This window comes from Dreissena polymorpha, chromosome 6, assembly GCF_020536995.1.
Source record: "Dreissena polymorpha isolate Duluth1 chromosome 6, UMN_Dpol_1.0, whole genome shotgun sequence".
Classification (NCBI taxonomy): domain Eukaryota; kingdom Metazoa; phylum Mollusca; class Bivalvia; order Myida; family Dreissenidae; genus Dreissena; species Dreissena polymorpha.
The window spans coordinates 43,134,822-43,160,349 of NC_068360.1; the positions used below are offsets into that span (position 1 = coordinate 43,134,822).

Below are 25,528 nucleotides of genomic sequence, written 5' to 3' on the forward strand. Positions count from 1 at the left end.
CAGCATCATTTTCGAGTTCATTCCGCATTTTGACGATGCGTACGTATATATAATCATGAACAATATGAAGTACATTGCTTATTTAGAAGGCGCAAAATCACCTTACTTTAAATTGGTTCGACGAAATTATTTTCTCACACTCACTATGTGCGTCATTTAAATCAATCTACCCGATTAATGAATAATCAAACGTTGTAATCTCAAACGTGTATGCTTTATACGTGTACGGAAATGAAAATAGAAGCTGCATGACTTAAGTACGCACCTTTGATTGCACATAAATATATAAAACACTGTTTATAATGTTGGATTTTCACACAATGTTAAAGTTATAAAGTTTAAACATGACTTTTTCAAATAAAAATTTAAGTATAAATGTTTAGAAATAGTTTAATTCGTACGCGGACTATATCGTAGAGTATTCACATTTGATAAGCGTGCTTACGCATCCGTATACAGATGACAGTAACGTAGTAAAATGTAGTGACGTTACGGTTTCTATACAATGTACGACATAAAGGCACAGTTTTGATTTCACATGATACAGAAGGGGTATCACGTTATGGTCAAGATGGCGACGTCGATACCGAGACAGTTATTTTAGCCGTTTTATACTTCTTTTTTTTTTTACTTTTGTTTAATTTTTAAATGATGCTCACTTTCCAGCCACATCAGTAAAAAGGTGATAAGTTTTTATTCCGTATGAAAATTCGCTTTATATCTCGACTTTACTCCCCGCAAATTTTCTTAGTCGATCTGAAATTTGATCATCCCGCTAAGAAATTTCGCAGAGAGTAAAGTCGAGATATAGAGCGACTATTGATACGAAATAAATGCTAGTAACTTTCTTGCTGATATGGCTAGAAAGTCAGCGGCATTTTAACAATTAATACAAGTAATATGGGTAATACAACTGCGAAAAATACATTCCTCGGCATGGACGTCGCGATCTTGACTATCACGTGATTATCCCCTCTGTGATATAATGAGTAAACGTTTCGCAATCAGCGTTGTCTTGATTCTTATACATTTCACTGAATTTAACAATATTTTATATATGGTACCAAATAAGAGTGTTAATTTATTGTATTCATCGGCCATATTTAAATGTTTGTAAAAGATTTTAGAATACATTATTGTTTTGCTATCGTTTATACTCGCTTTAAACCTAATATTCACGTTTTTTTTTAAATATGTTCTTTTCAGACTGGCGTTAAATATTAAGAAGACAGGCGATGATGTAGTTATGCATTTCGTGTGTAGAGGACAACTGGACACACTTTTCATCACGAGTAAGGTTAATGGAGATTTCATAAGAACGGACTCAATGGATTGGTGCATCTTTGCTAACGACGTGTCACAGACAGAAATACAGTATAATGTTCAGCGTATACGGAACGAAAGAGATATTCTAATTGCGAAACTCTCAAATTATTTTGATGTATTATCATTTTCTGAGACGTAGCTTAACAACTCTTTTGAAACTGATGAACTACTTATCCCTTCATATAAACGCCCCGAACACAAATATCGAATAAATGATAGACACGGTGGGGTTATGCTATATGTTAAAGATTATACCCACTATGAACGCAGACTTGACCTCGAGACTATTACATTAAAGTGTATTTGAATTGAACTCCACCTGTAGGGTAAGAAGCGTGTTTCGTTGAGATAATTATATAGGAAACCAAACGCAGATACATCATATACTTACTTAATTGATGACTCTATTGGCCTTGCAATTGAAACCGGCATATCTGATATCATTTAAGTCGGTGACTTCAATCTGAATACCAAGCAACCTATACTAGTCAGAACGCTTGACTCTTGGTGCCTAGAATGAATCAATGCATTTTACGGAAAGATCATCGTCAATTCTTGACCTTATGTTAGTAAGTAAACCAAACAGCTTGCTATTTTCAGGTGATGGTGGTCCTTTTCTTGAAGCAACAACAGCGCAACCTTTGTCCCATATTTGGACTATTTAAATATACAGCCACACGCGAAAGTATACGAGCTTCATATATGGAAATATGAGGATGGTAACTACGCTTTGCTACGTGAAACATTGTATACACTTAATTGGAAATCTATTATATGTAAGTATTAATGTTGACGCCTATTGCACTAATATCACTGACACTGTCATTCGTTATGCCAAACAATTTATCCCAAACAGGTTGGACAAAATCAAACCGCGTGATGCCCCATTGCTTAATTCACATATACGTCAAATGATAAGAAAACGCAAACGGGCTTACCGACTTGCGAAATCCAAAAACACTATTAATAATTGGTCCAAGTTTCGTACAATTAGAAACCAGACAATAACATTAATTCGTCGAGCGAAAAATCAGTACTACGACAACTTAAGCGAAAATCTTAAAGAAATTAATACCATGTGTAAGGACTGGTGGACAATTCTCAATATTTTTATCAACAACCCTAATAATAACATAAATACTCCACTCATAAATCCAATCTACAATTCTATTTCTACTTACTGGTTTGAAAAGGAAACCATTCCAAATAAATTCTTTCAAAGTCAATCAATTAATACTATAGATAACTAGGGCACACCGGATCCCACTTTTGCACCTATTGCTAACTCGCTTCAGACTTTAATTATTACAACTTGATGTCTATGATATACTTAAGTCACTTTCAGTTGACAAAGCATCAGGGTCTGACGGTATATAAAACTATATTATAAAAGAATGTCGAGCCGAACTATCCACTCCTTTATGTCACTACTTTAATTTCTCCCTCAAAACATGTATAATGCCAAGCTGTTGGAAAGAAGCAAATGTAACTGCAGTTTTTTAAAAATGGTGATCAAAAAGTAGTAAGTTATTACCGACCAATGTCACTACTTAAAACTGTGGAAAAAGTTTTTGAAAAAATAATTTTTAAGCATGTGTTCAATCACCTTGTTAGAAACAAAATACTCACCTCATTTCAGTCTGACTTTTTACCAGATAAGTCAACCACCAAGCAACTCACTTATATATATGATACGTTTTGCAAAGCTCTAGACAATGAATTAGAGGCTGAAGCTGACTTTTTTGCATAAGTAAAGCTTTTTATAAAGTCTGGCACCAAGGTCTCGTACAGAAACTCCATGCTGTTAGTAAGCGCGGAAAGTTGCTTTCTTGGTTTTCAAAACTTAATTGTAGAGTAGTATTACCAGGCGCCGCCTCAGGCTACACTAAAAGCCGTGGTTTCCCAGGGCTCTATACTAGGGCCACTATTATTTTAAATTAATATTCGACTTTTTTCTGATGACACATTCCTTTACATTATTTTAGACGAGCCCCATGATTCAAATGCAATAATACAAAACGATATCAACAAAATTGGACCTTAAAAGGCCTTAAACCTTAGAAACTCTTATTTAATACATCTAAATCTAAAACACTTACATTCTCCATAAAGCAAAAACCGAATCAATATAACTTTACAATGCTCGCTACACAAATACCTGAAGTTAGTTCTCATTAACATCGAGGAGTCTTTCTATAGAACCATTGTAAATGGCACATACATCTTAAATTTATATCTGATAAAGCATGGGGTCGAATATATATTATAAGCAAACTTAAATTCAAGCTTGACAGAAAATCTCCAGAAATTATATGTGCATCCTTTATTCTCCCGATAATATAATATTTTGATGTTATATTGGACAATTGCACACAAGCAGAAAATACCAACTTGACAAAATTCAAAAAGAAGCAGCGCGAATCGCCTGCGGAGCATCCAAATTAGTATCTATGAATGAATAACAACATGAAATAAACTGGAACCGCTGCAAGATCGACGCGATAACCACCAACTCATACTATTTTTTAAAATGCAAAACTCACGTAGCCCTCAGTACTTGTCCGATCTGGTACCCCAACATGTAGGATCTTTTTCAAACTATAATATTCAAAATGCGAACGATGTACGCATAACCGAATGCAGTTCATCCCGTTATTATAATTCATTCCTTCCCGCAGTTATCCGCAAATGGAACACTTTACGAGATGATGTTAAAAATAGTGATTCGCTGAACATATTAAAATCTAAGCTGAACAGGTGATTAGCTAAAACGCCATCACATTATTATGTAGATAAACGTAGGTATCATTTCGTCGCCTCTTTGTTCGTGCGGTGCTATTGAATCTAACCACTTCCTTTCCATATGTCCTATAGTATAATGAAATTCGCCATGAATTAATTAAACACATTTCTAGTATAACTAGTGGTATTGAGCTCAATACACTTCTTTTTGGAACTAGGTATGTCGACGAAAATGAAAATTCCCAACAATTTATATATGTCCAACCATATATTGACAAATCCATACGATTTTCTTTACAATCTGCAACTGATTCAGTCACGACTTGCTGCCGCCTAATGTTTTAGTCCTTGCATAAACAATCATTCTTTATCATCAATTTTCTCTTTCTTCATTTTTATTTGTATTATGTATCATTCTTATTTCTGGCACATTCAATAAAAATATATCTTAAAGCACACCCAAGTATTGCGAAAATATTACTGCAATGAGAGAAACTATATAAGAATTATTTCTTTCGTTTTCTTTTAACGATTGTATTGTGCATGATTGATGAACATTGTATTTGCCAAAAGAAATAAATATGTTTAAACTATATATGCACGAGCACATATAATAAAAATAATTGATATATGAATCAAACAAAGTTAAAGCTTGTTATAATGTAGCGAAACACTTTAAAGGTATTTTGATAATGGAGTGAGGCCCCCATTGATATCAAAATCTGTTTCATAACTGAGTGTATGTGTAGATATGTGAATATTGAAAACCTATTCAAAATACTCGTTATATTTAATATGTTAATAATGGTACTATTATTTTTCTGTTACCAAAATGATTTTTTATAACATTCGCTTTGTACCCTAATCGCATGTTGTTATAAACACTTTATGGCTTTTGATGAAATCTTACCCATCTTTGTTATATTTTCTCTGATTATTCATTAAGAACCGGTAAAAATGAGAAATTCATTTTTCACATGCTTTAATACACATCATTTTGCATTAGAATTGCATATTTAGTAAAAAGAATACACATACTCTTCTATGAAATGTTTTACTTTTACATATCACGTACATGACAATTAGAAATATACTGAATTAAATATTTTATTTTATCAATATACAGGTATAAACATTTGTCTTTGAGTCAACGTATCTTAAATAATAATTGTTTTTGAAATCACAATTTCTCAACAAATCACATAGTTTATATTTAAAAGGATCAAATTGTATTTCATCAAGTTTGTTAGAAAGCATTAAGTTAGAAGTTGTATTTACATTCGAGTTAATTATATAAAGTATGGCATGACATAGAATCAATATCAGCTAAAAATCCACAAATTTTCAGGAATATTGATATTTATATCTACAACAAAAATCAACATCGGGGCCAGAACTACGATAACGATTGTGAATCGATTTCGGGAGTTTCCAGCAAAAGGTGCTCCGACAATCGTCAATAAAAATAAATGTTACTTTAAATATTTATTACATAAGATTTAAATAAAAAAGCATTTTGTTAGTTAACGTGCGATTTGAAAAGATGAAGAACTTGAAATTGAAGTACGGTAACAAATGCAAAACAAACGTTATGTGATAAAAAAAGAAAATATAATCGAAAATTATATCGCATTGCCATACGAATGTATATACGAATTATTTACCATTCCCGATGTTAAAGGGGCCGTCCAACAGATTTCACGTTTTGGTAAATTGAAAAGATTAAAAAAAGTTGTTTAAGATTCGCAAATTTTCGTTTTAGTCATGATATTTTTGAGGAAATAGTAATACTGACCCTTTACCATGCTCTTACATATCTATTATATGCATCTGTTGATGATTTGAAAACCTGAAAAATATAAAGCGTCGTGCGACGCGAAACGATTGAATAATTTGTAAAGTTCTGTTGTCGCTTTTTTTTTGGGATACTACGAGGATTGCTTATATAGGTAAAACAATACATCCGCATTAAGCATGAACATGGATATTCGAGTGGTCTAAGCGGGAGAATTTTTACTCCAGGACTCCAGAGGGTTACTTTTTCTTTTCTTTTTAAATTGCATTCTTGATCCCCTTACTGGAGATTTTTAGTTCAAATGTTTAACTTTATCAATATAAAGCATTTAATAACAAGCTTCAATACATTTAAAAATCTGTTCGACGGCCCCTTTAAACCAATATAATTTTTATCATAACACAAACACAATGGAATGTTGTAGACAACTTAAAATAATTGTGGTTGACTTGTAGGTCTGATACCTGAGGTCCAGAGCATCAATGTTACGTTTTATGAACTCGATGCGGTTCAGTGTGATGAAGTCTTCTGGGCCGCTTGCATAGAAGTTCAAACTCCTCGTTACTCGAGGGTCGAGGGCGCTGTCGTACGTTGTCAGTACGCGGCCGTCCAGCGAAATCTAAAAATAGTTGTCGAACGTAGAAATAAGAAAACTTCAGAAATTATTTCGGGATAAATATAATTAAATCCCTATGAAGTCAGAAATATGACAATAATAAAGTATATTATAACGAATGCACACGGATTCTTCCAAGTGGATTAACAGTTATATGGGTGATATTGTGTGTTTCAGAACGGTAACTGCATTGACCTAACAAAATAAGCGAGTATTATGTTAGAACTTCAAAAATTTTAAACCTGATCAGCCTTAATTCTTCGTGGAGAAAAATCGCATTATTGAATTAAAGTTAAAGCAGTTTACTCAAACTAACTTCCCAAGAACGAATCAATTTAAATACAAAACCCAGATCCTTGCACGTGCGTTCAATGTCATCTTGTAAAGTGGTCTAAGGCAGATCCAGTTAAGTACTTTCTGTCTACAATTTATTTGCAGAACTAGAAACTTCACTGAAACAGAGAACGCCATAAAAGTGTCGTTCCGGATGAGTCGTCACGAGCTGAACAGGATGACCGAGGACAATATTTTACACACGTGCATTAAGATCAGTTTTCTTTTTACCCATCATGTCTTAAATGGTTTTACCTTTATGCCCATGTCTGTCTGTATTTCAAACACCAGAGTCTGTGTCACGTTGTTAACAAAGGGGCACCCTTCCATTGAGTTCGATCTTTTGTAATCCCCATCAACCTTACTCTTAATGACAAGTGTGTCCAGTTGTTCTCTACACACCAAATGCATAACTTGGTCATCGCTTGTCCTCAGAATATTGAACGTCAGTCTGAAAACAACATATTTCAAAATAAACCGTGAATAGTAGTTTTAAAGCGAGTACATACTATTTCAATGTCAATAATGTATTCTCAAAATCTTAAACAAACATTTAAATATGACCGAGAAAGAAAATAAATAAACACTGTTATTTGGTACCATCAATCAAATACTGTAAATTTCAGTGAAATTTATAAGAATCAAGGCAACTCCGATTGCGAAACGTTTACTTATTATATCCTGTAGAATCAAAGCTGTGCCTTTGTGTCGTAAATTGTATACAAACCGTGACGTCACTACATTTCATTACGTTATTGTCATCTGCATGCGGATGCGTAAGCACGCTTATCAAATGTACATACACTACGATATAGTCCGCGTGCGAATGAATTTTAGTTCAAAACAAGTATGCTTTCTTAAATTTTTATTTAAAAAGTCATGTTTAAACGTGATAACTTAAACATTGGGTAAAAATCCAACACTATTAAAAGTGTTTTTATACATTTATGTACAATCAATGGCGTGCACTTACTTTGTCATGCAGCTTCTGTTTTCGTTTCCAAACACGTATAAAAGCATACGCGTTTGAGATTGCAACGTCTGTTCATTCATTAATCTGATTTAACTGACGCGCAGAGTGAGTGTGAGAAAATAATTACGTCGAACCAATTAACACAGTGTGATGATTTTGCGCCTTATAAATAAGCAGTGTACTTCAGTTGGTTCATGATTATATATACGTACGCATCGTCAACATGTGGAATGAGCTCGAAAATGATGCTGACGCCAGGTACCAGAAGTACAGGAAGCGTTGTTTTGTAGGAGTCCCCTTTCCCGATACGAATCTGAAAGAACGGGATAACAATACGCATACGACCGCACAGTCGTTTTAACAACACACAGACGTTATGACAAGCAAAATTGGAAAACAAGTACATGTAAAAATTAATATTTTATGAATAACTAGCACATGTAGAGTTACCTAAACCTGACTTCACATTGAATATACTTGTAGTGCGTTTTTCTGGGCCCACAGCCATTTGTATTTTGAAATGCATGTTGACATCATTTAAAAAATGCAAATTAGTTCTTACTGTGATATATTAAATAAACACATGAATGAATGAACAAATAGTTAAATACAAATATTATTAGTCTTTGAAAATACTTGAATTTTTATCATTTTCTTGCGTTTAGGCGTGAACACGTACCCCTCCGTTGGCACGAAAGTCCTCCGAACTACGCCTTTTTCTCGCGTACAAAAAGCCAGGTTCGTATATCGGATTGATTGTCCACTCTAAGTTTAAAGATTCACACTGTTGTGGCACGCCCGTGGTGAATCTCACGGCTGATGTGCTAAAGTCAGCATACCGAATGGCGCACTTCGACCAGTCTAACTTTGCGACTTCGACGTCATTTGAACGTGAAGCGTATTCCAGTTCATATATTGTCGATCTCAAAGACAGCGTCGGGTTTAATACCACAGCCATGTATATAACGCACTTTTCCCAGGCCATATTTTCGACAACGAATGAGTTAAATAATTTGATTAAATATATTCACTTTTTCGCTGTGCTGTTAAAATCAAACACGTGTATGCATTAAACGGACAGAAACAGCTTTAAAGGAACACAAATACTCAAAATCAACGAATATTTCGCAAAATATTTCGTAAAATAAAGTTGACCTATAAAATATCAATATTCCTTATAGCAATAGACAAAATTTTAACGCTAGAAGTGATATTCAACGAGATAAAAAAAATCTCGTTTTTTTGTGGCACAAGATATTCCATTTTAATTTCCAGCAACGATATCTATTACATTGTTCATTAACATGTGTTCAAAATATTGTTCCACACACAAAAAAGCATGTTGTATCTTGTTAAATCTATGTTACCAGACCACATCGAGCGTTGAAACTTTGGCTATTGCTAAAAGGAACATTGATTATTTTATCCGTTAACTTTTTTTAAATATTGTACGAAATATTCGTTGACTTTGAGTGTTAATAGGCTTTTAAACATTACTGTAGAACAGCCTGTTACACTGTTATCTTCTACAATACTTTTTGTCGTATTTCAATCATTGAATTTGTTTAATGCCTGTGAAAAGCTATTTTACTATCGAATATAGATCTATATTGTTTTTGAAGTTGTTGTATTGTTTTCAGTTTTTGAATATACGTTGTTATCTGGACGTCATATAGACTAGTTTTTGTACGAAAAATCCATTACACAAATCAAAATATTTGTGTTTATTTTGTGACTTTAACTTCATAAAAGAGATAATGTATAGACACGTTTATATTATAAATTTATTATTTAGGAAAAAAAACAAACAAACTAAGAAAGACTTTAACTGTCCCTGAAACGCTATTTATGATACATACTAACGATTACCGACTATAATATTTAACCAACATTTCCATTAATAATTTTAGATCTAGAAATGCAATATATGTACAATATCACACCATTAAATATTCCTTTTCAAAGCATTGTGTTGCACAAATATATTATTATATAAAAAACGAAACATAAAACAAATGCATTAATAAAAACAAACATAATCTGAACATCTACCTTAAGGTGTCAATAACATGTTTTCAACTGATGGTGTTTTTATAGTGTTTTTGGATTTAAATATCAACGAACAAATGCTGTTTATTGATTCAATGCCCTAATGAACTTCCATTTGCTTTGCTTCTATGGGACAACAAAAGCTGATGTGAATGTATCGGAAGATCTTGTTTTTATTAAGAGTTTTATCAATCATCCGTATGAATTAATCAAAGAGTAAACTTCAACATGAAAAGGTTTTCTTAATATTCCTCTTAATATTCACACGAAGTTCAGGAAATTAGTCCAATACAAATCGATCAGATGTTCGTCCGAGTTGCCGCAACTAAAAACTGAAATAAATATGCTATTTGCGCCCGCAGAGTCCATTTTGCGCCGAAAAGAATTTGTCGAAAGGAGAGTGTCATGTTTTTTTTCAATTCATCTTGGGTAAGTTTATGTTTTTTACGACAACGAATGTTTATTTTTCGTATTTTAACAATCTAATAACAAACATTTGCCAGACCGTATTGAGTGGAAACTATTGGCAAAAAATGAAGCTTCCAATGCGTTTGGTAGAAATTTCTAATACAACTCGACAATATGTTTTTTTATTCTGCGCATTTCAGTCGCCTCAGATTATATTGGACACGGAATACAAATGTATTTCTGCTCGCTAATTCCATCGAACAAGTGATCAATATGTAGTTTCCTAACTATTCACAGCTCATTTGTAAACTCTAAACCTTTCTATTGTTGACGAGAATAAAGGGAATTATAAAAGTAAAAGTGATATTGTCTTGCATCACTCTAAACAAATGTGTGCATGATATTGAAAGTTATGAAAATTGTGAACTATTTTATATCAACAAACAAAAATACTGAATTGATATTTAATGCATTTATTAACACCATCTGCGTCTTTAATAAAAAAAATGACTCACAATAGCATAAGATTGTTCGCGAACGTACATCTGACCAATTTTACATGACCAAGAATGCTTGGCCCAAAAGTTGGTCATCGTGACGTCAATCGACCATGAAAATAGTCATGAACTTTCAAAATGACATCATGCACAAATACGCCGCAATAGTTAGATTTCGAACAGAAATTAATGGAAAACAAACTATGGACGCTAAGAAAGATGGAGACACCACTTTAAACTAGAATAATACAGAGATCTATCATACATAAAAATAACCTTTTTGTAGAGTCGCTGCCAGAAATAACTTTGATTTGACCACAGTCCAACGCGACAAAATGGCTGCCACTAGATCAGAAATGTGAGTGATCTGACAATAACACACGAAAAATGTACTAATGTATGCATATTAAAATAAACATGTAGCGATAATGAAAAGGAACGATCACTAAACGTTATAAAAATCTTAAAATGTGCAAAAACTTACAATGTAGGTATCGTAACATGAAATTGAAGTTCAGACACACTAATAACAACAACAACGAAAGTGGAGTTTGCAGTAAATGGTTTGAATATTTTTAAACGGCTATGTCTTTTTTCTGTATGACCCATCTCGGAAGTACATTCCCGTTGCAAGGCTTGAGCATGTTGTGGTTTAAAACTCTGGTTTGACCTTCTTTGTTCAGCTGAATGCTAACGTTTATCTCGGAGAGTTTCGCTGTTATAAGATACGTTCGTAAGCGTATTCCAATTTAGCGTTGACGCCGACGTTACTAGTCTCGTGCAGACAACACACCACGTCGCCGATTTGATACCGATAAAAGAACAGCTTGGCGTCAAAAATTTATGTGCTGCGTTAAACCATCTTTCCGATGTGTTTTCTAGCCACCTCGTGGGATTTCAACATCCTTTCCTGCGGTCGTAGGACATACTCGCCAGGATTCTCTTGCTTCGGTGATGCGTCAACATGACTGTAGATGAGGCTGGCATGCGGACTTCTCTTCCTAAAGCTAGCAGGTTGCGGAAAAGTTTGTTGCTATCATGTGGGGTCGACCGGTATGCTGCTGCTAGACAGGCCAAGTGCTGATCCCATTCTTCCTGTTCGCCAACGAGATACGATCTGACCATGCTCAACATCGTATTTGGAACACAAGTCCGTTAACACGAGAATCTACCGGTTTCCGCATTGAGTGACTTGAAATGGCCCTGAAAAATCTATCGCTAGAACATGCTAGTGTGCGCCGGTCCTGACATGTGGCTGTTTACAGGGTAACAAACGGAACAACTGGCAACATAAACACACACATCAGCTTTAATACTGAACCTAGCGCTAATCTATTATGTTTCAGTTACCAATATGATTTCTTATCATATTCGCTTTGTACCCCAATCGCATGGTGTTATACACACTTCATGTTTTAAATGAAATCTTACTCATTTTGGTTATATGTTCTGATTATTTATTTAGATCAGATCAAAATACGAAATTCTTTTATAACATGTTTAAATACACATCATTTTTCAAATAAATATTGAGTAAACAAAAACTACACAAAATGCGTTATGACACTTTACTTTTACATGTCACGTATACATAAGATTGAAATAAAAACGCATTTTGTTAGTTCACGTGCGATTGGAAAAGATGAAGAACTCGAAATAGAAGTAACATTACTAATGCAAATACTCCGCACTGTAAGGACATAACAAGCGTCATCTGATAAAATAATCGAAAATAATATCGCTTTGCCATACGAATGTTTATAAGAATTCTTTACCTTTCCCGATGGTAAACAAATATAATTTTATCATTAAAAACACAATTAAATGTTGTAGCCGACTTAAAACAATAGTGGTTGACTTGTAGGTCTGATACCAGAGGTCCAGAGCATCAATGTTACATTTTTATAAACTCGATGCGGTTCAGTGTGAAATCTTCTGGGCCGCTTACATAGACGTTCAAACTCCTCGCAACGCGAGGGTCGATGGCGCTGTCGTACGTTGTCAGTACGCGGCCGTCCAGCGAAAGCTAAAAATAAATGTAGAACGTAAAAATAAGAAAACTACATAACTTCTATCGGGATAAATATCGAAACATCTCTCTGAATTAAGAAATATGACAATAATAAAGTATATTATATCGAATGCACAAGGTTCTTCAAAGTGGATTAAACGATATATGAGTTACCGGTGATAGTGTGTGTTCATGAACGGTAACTGCGTTTACTGCGAACTTGATCTTACAAAATAAGCGACTATTATGTAAAAACTTCAATATTTTTAAACCTTATCACAATGCATTATCCGTGAAAAAAATTCAAATAATTGAATGATAGGTTAAGCAGATAACTCAAATAATTTCACAGAAAAAATCAATACAAATACAAAACTCATATTATTGAATGTGTGTCGAATGTCATCTTGTGAAATAGTTTTAGGATGATCCAGTAAGATACTTTATTACATGCCATACCCTGTTTCCCATGTTATATAACCATTACATATTTATTTTTTATTACTCATGTGTAATACAACATTTCTAAGCGTTTTCATTGGCTTAGTTTTCGTTTATTGACCAATCGCATTTTGTTATTTTGCCGAAATGACGTTGCAACGTCAAATGACGTCACGAAATGTGAACAACTTTCGGGATTTATCATTATTTTTGCGTAAATATTTATTTAATTTGCTCATTTAAAAGCATGTGATAAAAAGATCTGACACTCGTTGTCATATCATACCATATTTTATTAAACTCGTCCAGGAAATTCGTTAGTAAGCTCGCCAAAGGCTCGCTTACTAACGAAATTCCTTAACACTTTTAATAAAATACATGTATGGTATGACATGACAACTCGTGCCAGATCCTATATCTCTGTCTACAATTAATTTACAGAAGGAAAAACTTCACTGAAACGGAGAATACCATAAAAGTTTCGTTCCGGATGAGTGGTCACGAGCTGAACAGGATTACCGAGGACAATATTTTACACATGTGCATTAACCCTTTCCTACTCAGAAGCAAAGTGAAAATGACTTTGTGCAAACAACATAAAACCAGAACAGCCTGCAAGCAACTCGCAGTCTTTCAGGTTTTATGCTGTTTGCTACTCATCAGTATCTAAGGTTTTGGAGATGCAGCTTTAAAGACAAGAATCTAGTAAGAAAGGTCTGAAATTAAAGATAACGTTCTAAAGAGACTACAAATGCGTGAAAATACGTATCTAAGTTGTAAAGGGTTAAGATCCGGTTTCATTTTATCCATCATGTCTAAAATGGTTTTACCATAATGCCCATGTCTGTCTGTATTTCAGTATAGTACAGAACAGAAAAGTTATTTGGAATTGATAATATATAAATAAAAAGTTAAGTGTTTTGAGCTCATCTGCATCGAAATCTAGAAAATTCGTCGATACAGAGCCTGGGTTTAACTCGATATCCCCAGTGGGCAACATGATTTAACATGATGATATATATAAGAAATGTTATTACCACGACTGTTTATTAAACAAACATGGACCTTCTAAAGAAAAGTAAGTTAGAAATGTGACGTGTACGAACTATAGCGCGTTTGTGTGGCCAGCGAACGCATCGAGAAAGTTGAGATTGTCCGTTGATGTTTCGAAGAGACGATTCCAGAGCAATTTCGTTTTTGTATAGAGACATTAGAACCATTGGTATCTTGATAGGATGTTATGAGTATCCATCCTAACTAAATTGTAAGGGAGTGCTCACTGCCACGAGCTACCACTGGCCAAGAAACATCAACAAATGGTTCATCATGAAATACAAGAAATAAACAATGCAATAGAAAAAACATATGAAAACGAAGATGAGAGTGTAAGGCATAATGCAAAAAGGCCGTTCATTCAACATAATTCGTAAGTGCTGTAATAATCAAATTAATAGCTTCTTAACAAGTCCATAGATGTGATTAAAGGCATATGTAAATGTATGTTTGAAAGTAACTGCACTTGATATGAATACATGATAGGAATATACAACGTAGTGAAAAGCGATAAAAAAAGATTTTGGTACAACGTGAATAGTAAAAAGCGATAGTAATTATGTTTTGAACAAACTTACAAGAGCATTATCAAAAGAATAAATAATAAAATGATCAGATTTGTTTCCTTAAAAGTTGCAATAATTATATACTCATTTAGTATTGTTGGCAAAGCACAACTGGCCTTTATTTAAAAGAAAGACATGTGTTTACAACACGCAGTACACCTATGTAATACTCATCTACCGTTCAGACATAAATTAGGTATCGACTGTTATAATAAAGATATTACAGTTGTTTAAAACTACATAGACAACAATTTAGGAAGAACTTACCGTTCAGACATACACATGATTACAAAAAAAGTTAACAACACTGTTTACATGAATAGATTGATAGAATTGTTCTGAAAGATTTTAATCCATAAACAAAAAAATCTTATAAGTCCGTTCGAATTAACATTCTTATTATAAGGGATTGATTATGCAATCTATACACACAATCAGATAGAGTCCTTAAATGGAAGCGATGGAGTGTTCAACAATTTATTGTCATACCAATTCGTTATGATTTATATACTCTGACAATCCAAAACTAGTAGCCATTCAGAAAAGAAATGAAGGGGCGCATTTGGAGTAATGCGAAATTCGATTAGAGTCTACATTTTACCCACCACAATAAATAAACTGATATGAATGAAATGCTAGTCATCGTTTAAGTTCGCGTGACCCCTTCATTGCATAATGTATAATAATAAAAACGAAGCATCATAATTTCAGTTATGCATTTGATAATGCTAGAAAACTTATTTCTAAAAAGCATCATTCTAGAAAAACGTACATATAACCACAACAAACGATGGAGATAAAATGTTAAATGCAAGATCGACGCGATAACCACCAACTCATACTATTTTTTAAAATGCAAAACTCACGTAGCCCTCAGTACTTGTCCGATCTGGTACCCCAACATGTAGGATCTTTTTCAAACTATAATATTCAAAATGCGAACGATGTACGCATAACCGAATGCAGTTCATCCCGTTATTATAATTCATTCCTTCCCGCAGTTATCCGCAAATGGAACACTTTACGAGATGATGTTAAAAATAGTGATTCGCTGAACATATTAAAATCTAAGCTGAACAGGTGATTAGCTAAAACGCCATCACATTATTATGTAGATAAACGTAGGTATCATTTCGTCGCCTCTTTGTTCGTGCGGTGCTATTGAATCTAACCACTTCCTTTCCATATGTCCTATAGTATAATGAAATTCGCCATGAATTAATTAAACACATTTCTAGTATAACTAGTGGTATTGAGCTCAATACACTTCTTTTTGGAACTAGGTATGTCGACGAAAATGAAAATTCCCAACAATTTATATGTGTCCAACCATATATTGACAAATCCATACGATTTTCTTTACAATCTGCAACTGATTCAGTCACGACTTGCTGCCGCCTAATGTTTTAGTCCTTGCATAAACAATCATTCTTTATCATCAATTTTCTCTTTCTTCATTTTTATTTGTATTATGTATCATTCTTATTTCTGGCACATTCAATAAAAATATATCTTAAAGCACACCCAAGTATTGCGAAAATATTACTGCAATGAGAGAAACTATATAAGAATTATTTCTTTCGTTTTCTTTTAACGATTGTATTGTGCATGATTGATGAACATTGTATTTGCCAAAAGAAATAAATATGTTTAAACTATATATGCACGAGCACATGTAATAAAAATAATTGATGTATGAATCAAACAAAGTTAAAGCTTGTTATAATGTAGCGAAACACTTTAAAGGTATTTTGATAATGGAGTGAGGCCCCCATTGATATCAAAATCTGTTTCATAACTGAGTGTATGTGTAGATATGTGAATATTGAAAACCTATTCAAAATACTCGTTATATTTAATATGTTAATAATGGTACTATTATTTTTCTGTTACCAAAATGATTTTTTATAACATTCGCTTTGTACCCTAATCGCATGTTGTTATAAACACTTTATGGCTTTTGATGAAATCTTACCCATCTTTGTTATATTTTCTCTGATTATTCATTAAGAACCGGTAAAAATGAGAAATTCATTTTTCACATGCTTTAATACACATCATTTTGCATTAGAATTGCATATTTAGTAAAAAGAATACACATACTCTTCTATGAAATGTTTTACTTTTACATATCACGTACATGACAATTAGAAATATACTGAATTAAATATTTTATTTTATCAATATACAGGTATAAACATTTGTCTTTGATTCAACGTATCTTAAATAATAATTGTTTTTGAAATCACAATTTCTCAACAAATCACATAGTTTATATTTAAAAGGATCAAATTGTATTTCATCAAGTTTGTTAGAAAGCATTAAGTTAAAAGTTGTATTTACATTCGAGTTAATTATATAAAGTATGGCATGACATAGAATCAATATCAGCTAAAAATCCACAAATTTTCAGGAATATTGATATTTATATCTACAACAAAAATCAACATCGGGGCCAGAACTACGATAACGATTGTGAATCGATTTCGGGAGTTTCCAGCAAAAGGTGCTCCGACAATCGTCAATAAAACTAAATGTTACTTTAAATATTTATTACATAAGATTTAAATAAAAAAGCATTTTGTTAGTTAACGTGCGATTTGAAAAGATGAAGAACTTGAAATTGAAGTACGGTAACAAATGCAAAACAAACGTTATGTGATAAAAAAAGAAAATATAATCGAAAATTATATCGCATTGCCATACGAATGTATATACGAATTATTTACCATTCCCGATGTTAAAGGGGCCGTCCAACAGATTTCACGTTTTGGTAAATTGAAAAGATTAAAAAAAGTTGTTTAAGATTCGCAAATTTTCGTTTTAGTCATGATATTTTTGAGGAAATAGTAATACTGACCCTTTACCATGCTCTTACATATCTATTATATGCATCTGTTGATGATTTGAAAACCTGAAAATTATAAAGCGTCGTGCGACGCGAAACGATTGAATAATTTGTAAAGTTCTGTTGTCGCTTTTTTTGGGGGATACTACGAGGATTGCTTATATAGGTAAAACAATACATCCGCATTAAGCATGAACATGGATATTCGAGTGGTCTAAGCGGGAGAATTTTTACTCCAGGACTCCAGAGGGTTACTTTTTCTTTTCTTTTTAAATTGCATTCTTGATCCCCTTACTGGAGATTTTTAGTTCAAATGTTTAACTTTATCAATATAAAGCATTTAATAACAATCTTCAATACATTTAAAAATCTGTTCGACGGCCCCTTTAAACCAATATAATTTTTATCATAACACAAACACAATGGAATGTTGTAGACAACTTAAAATAATTGTGGTTGACTTGTAGGTCTGATACCTGAGGTCCAGAGCATCAATGTTACGTTTTATGAACTCGATGCGGTTCAGTGTGATGAAGTCTTCTGGGCCGCTTGCATAGAAGTTCAAACTCCTCGCTACTCGAGGGTCGAGGGCGCTGTCGTACGTTGTCAGTACGCGGCCGTCCAGCGAAATCTAAAAATAGTTGTTGAACGTAGAAATAAGAAAACTTCAGAAATTATTTCGGGATAAATATAATTAAATCCCTATGAAGTCAGAAATATGACAATAATAAAGTATATTATAACGAATGCACACGGATTCTTCCAAGTGGATTAACAGTTATATGGGTGATATTGTGTGTTTCAGAACGGTAACTGCATTGACCTAACACAATAAGCGAGTATTATGTTAGAACTTCAAAAATTTTAAACCTGATCAGCCTTAATTCTTCGTGGAGAAAAATCGCATTATTGAATTAAAGTTAAAGCAGTTTACTCAAACTAACTTCCCAAGAACGAATCAATTTAAATACAAAACCCAGATCCTTGCACGTGCGTTCAATGTCATCTTGTAAAGTGGTCTAAGGCAGATCCAGTTAAGTACTTTCTGTCTACAATTAATTTGCAGAACTAGAAACTTCACTGAAACAGAGAACGCCATAAAAGTGTCGTTCCGGATGAGTCGTCACGAGCTGAACAGGATGACCGAGGACAATATTTTACACACGTGCATTAAGATCAGTTTTCTTTTTACCCATCATGTCTTAAATGGTTTTACCTTTATGCCCATGTCTGTCTGTATTTCAAACACCAGAGTCTGTGTCACGTTGTTAACAAAGGGGCACCCTTCCAATGAGTTCGATTTTTTGTAATCCCCATCAACCTTACTCTTAATGACAAGTGTGTCCAGTTGTTCTCTACACACCAAATGCATAACTTGGTCATCGCTTGTCCTCAGAATATTGAACGTCAGTCTGAAAACAACATATTTCAAAATAAACCGTGAATAGTAGTTTTAAAGCGAGTACATACTATTTCAATGTCAATAATGTATTCTCAAAATCTTAAACAAACATTTAAATATGACCGAGAAAGAAAATAAATAAACACTGTTATTTGGTACCATCAATCAAATACTGTAAATTTCAGTGAAATTTATAAGAATCAAGGCAACTCCGATTGCGAAACGTTTACTTATTATATCCTGTAGAATCAAAGCTGTGCCTTTGTGTCGTAAATTGTATACAAACCGTGACGTCACTACATTTCATTACGTTATTGTCATCTGCATGCGGATGCGTAAGCACGCTTATCAAATGTACATACACTACGATATAGTCCGCGTGCGAATGAATTTTAGTTCAAAACAAGTATGCTTTCTTAAATTTTTATTTAAAAAGTCATGTTTAAACGTGATAACTTAAACATTGGGTAAAAATCCAACACTATTAAAAGTGTTTTTATACATTTATGTACAATCAATGGCGTGCACTTACTTTGTCATGCAGCTTCTGTTTTCGTTTCCAAACACGTATAAAAGCATACGCGTTTGAGATTGCAACGTCTGTTCATTCATTAATCTGATTTAACTGACGCGCAGAGTGAGTGTGAGAAAATAATTACGTCGAACCAATTTACACAGTGTGATGATTTTGCGCCTTATAAATAAGCAGTGTACTTCAGTTGGTTCATGATTATATATACGTACGCATCGTCAACATGTGGAATGAGCTCGAAAATGATGCTGACGCCAGGTTCCAGAAGTACAGGAAGCGTTGTTTTGTAGGAGTCCCCTTTCCCGATACGAATCTGAAAGAACGGGATAACAATACGCATACGACCGCACAGTCGTTTTAACAACACACAGACGTTATGACAAGCAAAATTGGAAAACAAGTACATGTAAAAATTAATATTTTATGAATAACTAGCACATGTAGAGTTACCTAAACCTGACTTCACATTGAATATACTTGTAGTGCGTTTTTCTGGGCCCACAGCCATTTGTATTTTGAAATGCATGTTGACATCATTTAAAAAATGCAAATTAGTTCTTACTGTGATATATTAAATAAACACATAAATGAATGAACAAATAGTGAAATACAAATATTATTAGTCTTTGAAAATACTTGAATTTTTATCATTTTCTTGCGTTTAGGCGTGAACACGTACCCCTCCGTTGGCACGAAAGTCCTCCGAACTACGCCTTTTTCTCGCGTACAAAAAGCCAGGTTCGTATATCGGATTGATTGTCCACTCTAAGTTTAAAGATTCACACTGTTGTGGCACGCCCGTGGTGAATCTCACGGCTGATGTGCTAAAGTCAGCATACCGAATGGCGCACTTCGACCAGTCTAACTTTGCGACTTCGACGTCATTTGAACGTGAAGCGTATTCCAGTTCATATATTGTCGATCTCAAAGACAGCGTCGGGTTTAATACCACAGCCATGTATATAACGCACTTTTCCCAGGCCATATTTTCGACAACGAATGAGTTAAATAATTTGATTAAATATATTCACTTTTTCGCTGTGCTGTTAAAATCAAACACGTGTATGCATTAAACGGACAGAAACAGCTTTAAAGGAACACAAATACTCAAAATCAACGAATATTTCGCAAAATATTTCGTAAAATAAAGTTGACCTATAAAATATCAATATTCCTTATAGCAATAGACAAAATTTTAACGCTAGAAGTGATATTCAACGAGATAAAAAAAATCTCGTTTTTTTGTGGCACAAGATATTCCATTTTAATTTCCAGCAACGATATCTATTACATTGTTCATTAACATGTGTTCAAAATATTGTTCCACACACAAAAAAGCATGTTGTATCTTGTTAAATCTATGTTACCAGACCACATCGAGCGTTGAAACTTTGGCTATTGCTAAAAGGAACATTGATTATTTTATCCGTTAACTTTTTTTAAATATTGTACGAAATATTCGTTGACTTTGAGTGTTAATAGGCTTTTAAACATTACTGTAGAACAGCCTGTTACACTGTTATCTTCTACAATACTTTTTGTCGTATTTCAATCATTGAATTTGTTCAATGCCTGTGAAAAGCTATTTTACTATCGAATATAGATCTATATTGTTTTTGAAGTTGTTGTATTGTTTTCAGTTTTTGAATATACGTTGTTATCTGGACGTCATATAGACTAGTTTTTGTACGAAAAATCCATTACACAAATCAAAATATTTGTGTTTATTTTGTGACTTTAACTTCATAAAAGAGATAATGTATAGACACGTTTATATTATAAATTTATTATTTAGGAAAAAAAACAAACAAACTAAGAAAGACTTCAACTGTCCCTGAAACGCTATTTATGATACATACTAACGATTACCGACTATAATATTTAACCAACATTTCCATTAATAATTTTAGATCTAGAAATGCAATATATGTACAATATCACACCATTAAATATTCCTTTTCAAAGCATTGTGTTGCACAAATATATTATTATATAAAAAACGAAACATAAAACAAATGCATTAATAAAAACAAACATAATCTGAACATCTACCTTAAGGTGTCAATAACATGTTTTCAACTGATGGTGTTTTTATAGTGTTTATGGATTTAAATATCAACGAACAAATGCTGTTTATTGATTCAATGCCCTAATGAACTTCCATTTGCTTTGCTTCTATGGGACAACAAAAGCTGATGTGAATGTATCGGAAGATCTTGTTTTTATTAAGAGTTTTATCAATCATCCGTATGAATTAATCAAAGAGTAAACTTCAACATGAAAAGGTTTTCTTAATATTCCTCTTAATATTCACACGAAGTTCAGGAAATTAGTCCAATACAAATCGATCAGATGTTCGTCCGAGTTGCCGCAACTAAAAACTGAAATAAATATGCTATTTGCGCCCGCAGAGTCCATTTTGCGCCGAAAAGAATTTGTCGAAAGGAGAGTGTCATGTTTTTTTTCAATTCATCTTGGGTAAGTTTATGTTTTTTACGACAACGAATGTTTATTTTTCGTATTTTAACAATCTAATAACAAACATTTGCCAGACCGTATTGAGAGGAAACTATTGGCAAAAAATGAAGCTTCCAATGCGTTTGGTAGAAATTTCTAATACAACTCGACAATATGTTTTTTTATTCTGCGCATTTCAGTCGCCTCAGATTATATTGGACACGGAATACAAATGTATTTCTGCTCGCTAATTCCATCGAACAAGTGATCAATATGTAGTTTCCTAACTATTCACAGCTCATTTGTAAACTCTAAACCTTTCTATTGTTGACGAGAATAAAGGGAATTATAAAAGTAAAAGTGATATTGTCTTGCATCACTCTAAACAAATGTGTGCATGATATTGAAAGTTATGAAAATTGTGAACTATTTTATATCAACAAACAAAAATACTGAATTGATATTTAATGCATTTATTAACACCATCTGCGTCTTTAATAAAAAAAAATGACTCACAATAGCATAAGATTGTTCGCGAACGTACATCTGACCAATTTTACATGACCAAGAATGCTTGGCCCAAAAGTTGGTCATCGTGACGTCAATCGACCATGAAAATAGTCATGAACTTTCAAAATGACATCATGCACAAATACGCCGCAATAGTTAGATTTCGAACAGAAATTAATGGAAAACAAACTATGGACGCTTAGAAAGATGGAGACACCACTTTAAACTAGAATAATACAGAGATCTATCATACATAAAAATAACCTTTTTGTAGAGTCGCTGCCAGAAATAACTTTGATTTGACCACAGTCCAACGCGACAAAATGGCTGCCACTAGATCAGAAATGTGAGTGATCTGACAATAACACACGAAAAATGTACTAATGTATGCATATTAAAATAAACATGTAGCGATAATGAAAAGGAACGATCACTAAACGTTATAAAAATCTTAAAATGTGCAAAAACTTACAATGTAGGTATCGTAACATGAAATTGAAGTTCAGACACACTAATAACAACAACAACGAAAGTGGAGTTTGCAGTAAATGGTTTGAATATTTTTAAACGGCTATGTCTTTTTTCTGTATGACCCATCTCGGAAGTACATTCCCGTTGCAAGGCTTGAGCTTGTTGTGGTTTAAAACTCTGGTTTGACCTTCTTTGTTCAGCTGAATGCTAACGTTTATCTCGGAGAGTTTCGCTGTTATAAGATACGTTCGTAAGCGTATTCCAATTTAGCGTTGACGCCGACGTTACTAGTCTCGTGCAGACAACACACCACGTCGCCGATTTGATACCGATAAAAGAACAGCTTGGCGTCAAAAATTTATGTGCTGCGTTGAACCATCTTTCCGATGTGTTTTCTAGCCACCTCGTGGGATTTCAACATCCTTTCCTGCGGTCGTAGGACATACTCGCCAGGATTCTCTTGCTTCGGTGATGCGTCAACATGACTGTAGATGAGGCTGGCATGCGGACTTCTCTTCCTAAAGCTAGCAGGTTGCGGAAAAGTTTGTTGCTATCATGTGGGGTCGACCGGTATGCTGCTGCTAGACAGGCCAAGTGCTGATCCCATTCTTCCTGTTCGCCAACGAGATACGATCTGACCATGCTCAACATCGTATTTGGAACACAAGTCCGTTAACACGAGAATCTACCGGTTTCCGCATTGAGTGACTTGAAATGGCCCTGAAAAATCTATCGCTAGACCATGCTAGTGTGCGCCGGTCCTGACATGTGGCTGTTTACAGGGTAACAAACGGAACAACTGGCAACATAAACACACACATCAGCTTTAATACTGAACCTAGCGCTAATCTATTATGTTTCAGTTACCAATATGATTTCTTATCATATTCGCTTTGTACCCCAATCGCATGGTGTTATACACACTTCATGTTTTAAATGAAATCTTACTCATTTTGGTTATATGTTCTGATTATTTATTTAGATCAGATCAAAATACGAAATTCTTTTATAACATGTTTAAATACACATCATTTTTCAAATAAATATTGAGTAAACAAAAACTACACAAAATGCGTTATGACACTTTACTTTTACATGTCACGTATACATAAGATTGAAATAAAAACGCATTTTGTTAGTTCACGTGCGATTGGAAAAGATGAAGAACTCGAAATAGAAGTAACATTACTAATGCAAATACTCCGCACTGTAAGGACATAACAAGCGTCATCTGATAAAATAATCGAAAATAATATCGCTTTGCCATACGAATGTTTATAAGAATTCTTTACCTTTCCCGATGGTAAACAAATATAATTTTATCATTAAAAACACAATTAAATGTTGTAGCCGACTTAAAACAATAGTGGTTGACTTGTAGGTCTGATACCAGAGGTCCAGAGCATCAATGTTACATTTTTATAAACTCGATGCGGTTCAGCGTGAAATCTTCTGGGCCGCTTACATAGACGTTCAAACTCCTCGCAACGCGAGGGTCGATGGCGCTGTCGTACGTTGTCAGTACGCGGCCGTCCAGCGAAAGCTAAAAATAAATGTAGAACGTAAACATAAGAAAACTACATAACTTCTATCGGGATAAATATCGAAACATCTCTCTGAATTAAGAAATATGACAATAATAAAGTATATTATATCGAATGCACAAGGTTCTTCAAAGTGGATTAACCGATATATGAGTTACCGGTGATAGTGTGTGTTCATGAACGGTAACTGCGTTTACTGCGAACTTGATCTTACAAAATAAGCGACTATTATGTAAAAACTTCAATATTTTTAAACCTTATCACAATGCATTATCCGTGAAAAAAATTCAAATGATTGAATGATAGGTTAAGCAGATAACTCAAATAATTTCACAGAAAAAATCAATACAAATACAAAACTCATATTATTGAATGTGTGTCGAATGTCATCTTGTGAAATAGTTTTAGGATGATCCAGTAAGATACTTTATTACATGCCATACCCTGTTTCCCATGTTATATAATCATTACATATTTATTTTTTATTACTCATGTGTAATACAACATTTCTAAGCGTTTTCATTGGCTTAGTTTTCGTTTATTGACCAATCGCTTTTTGTTATTTTGCCGAAATGACGTTGCAACGTCAAATGACGTCACGAAATGTGAACAACTTTCGGGATTTATCATTATTTTTGCGTAAATATTTATTTAATTTGCTCATTTAAAAGCATGTGATAAAAAGAGCTGACACTCGTTGTCATATCATACCATATTTTATTAAACTCGTCCAGGAAATTCGTTAGTAAGCTCGCCAAAGGCTCGCTTACTAACGAAATTCCTTAACACTTTTAATAAAATACATGTATGGTATGACATGACAACTCGTGCCAGATCCTATATCTCTGTCTACAATTAATTTACAGAAGGAAAAACTTCACTGAAACGGAGAATACCATAAAAGTTTCGTTCCGGATGAGTGGTCACGAGCTGAACAGGATTACCGAGGACAAT

General features: G+C 33.7%; 1 protein-coding gene across 1 annotated transcript in view; it reads right to left on the reverse strand.

Annotated features, from left to right (window-relative positions):
- Nucleotides 1-12,292: 12,292 nt before the first annotated feature.
- The window catches only part of LOC127836338 (uncharacterized), a 55,171-nt gene continuing 41,935 nt past the window's right edge, over nucleotides 12,293-25,528 (reverse strand). Inside the window, exon 4 of the mRNA XM_052362930.1 lies at nucleotides 12,293-12,765. Coding sequence (XP_052218890.1) covers nucleotides 12,634-12,765 — 132 coding nt within the window. The 3' untranslated portion in view covers nucleotides 12,293-12,633. The remainder of the gene's footprint in view (nucleotides 12,766-25,528) is intronic.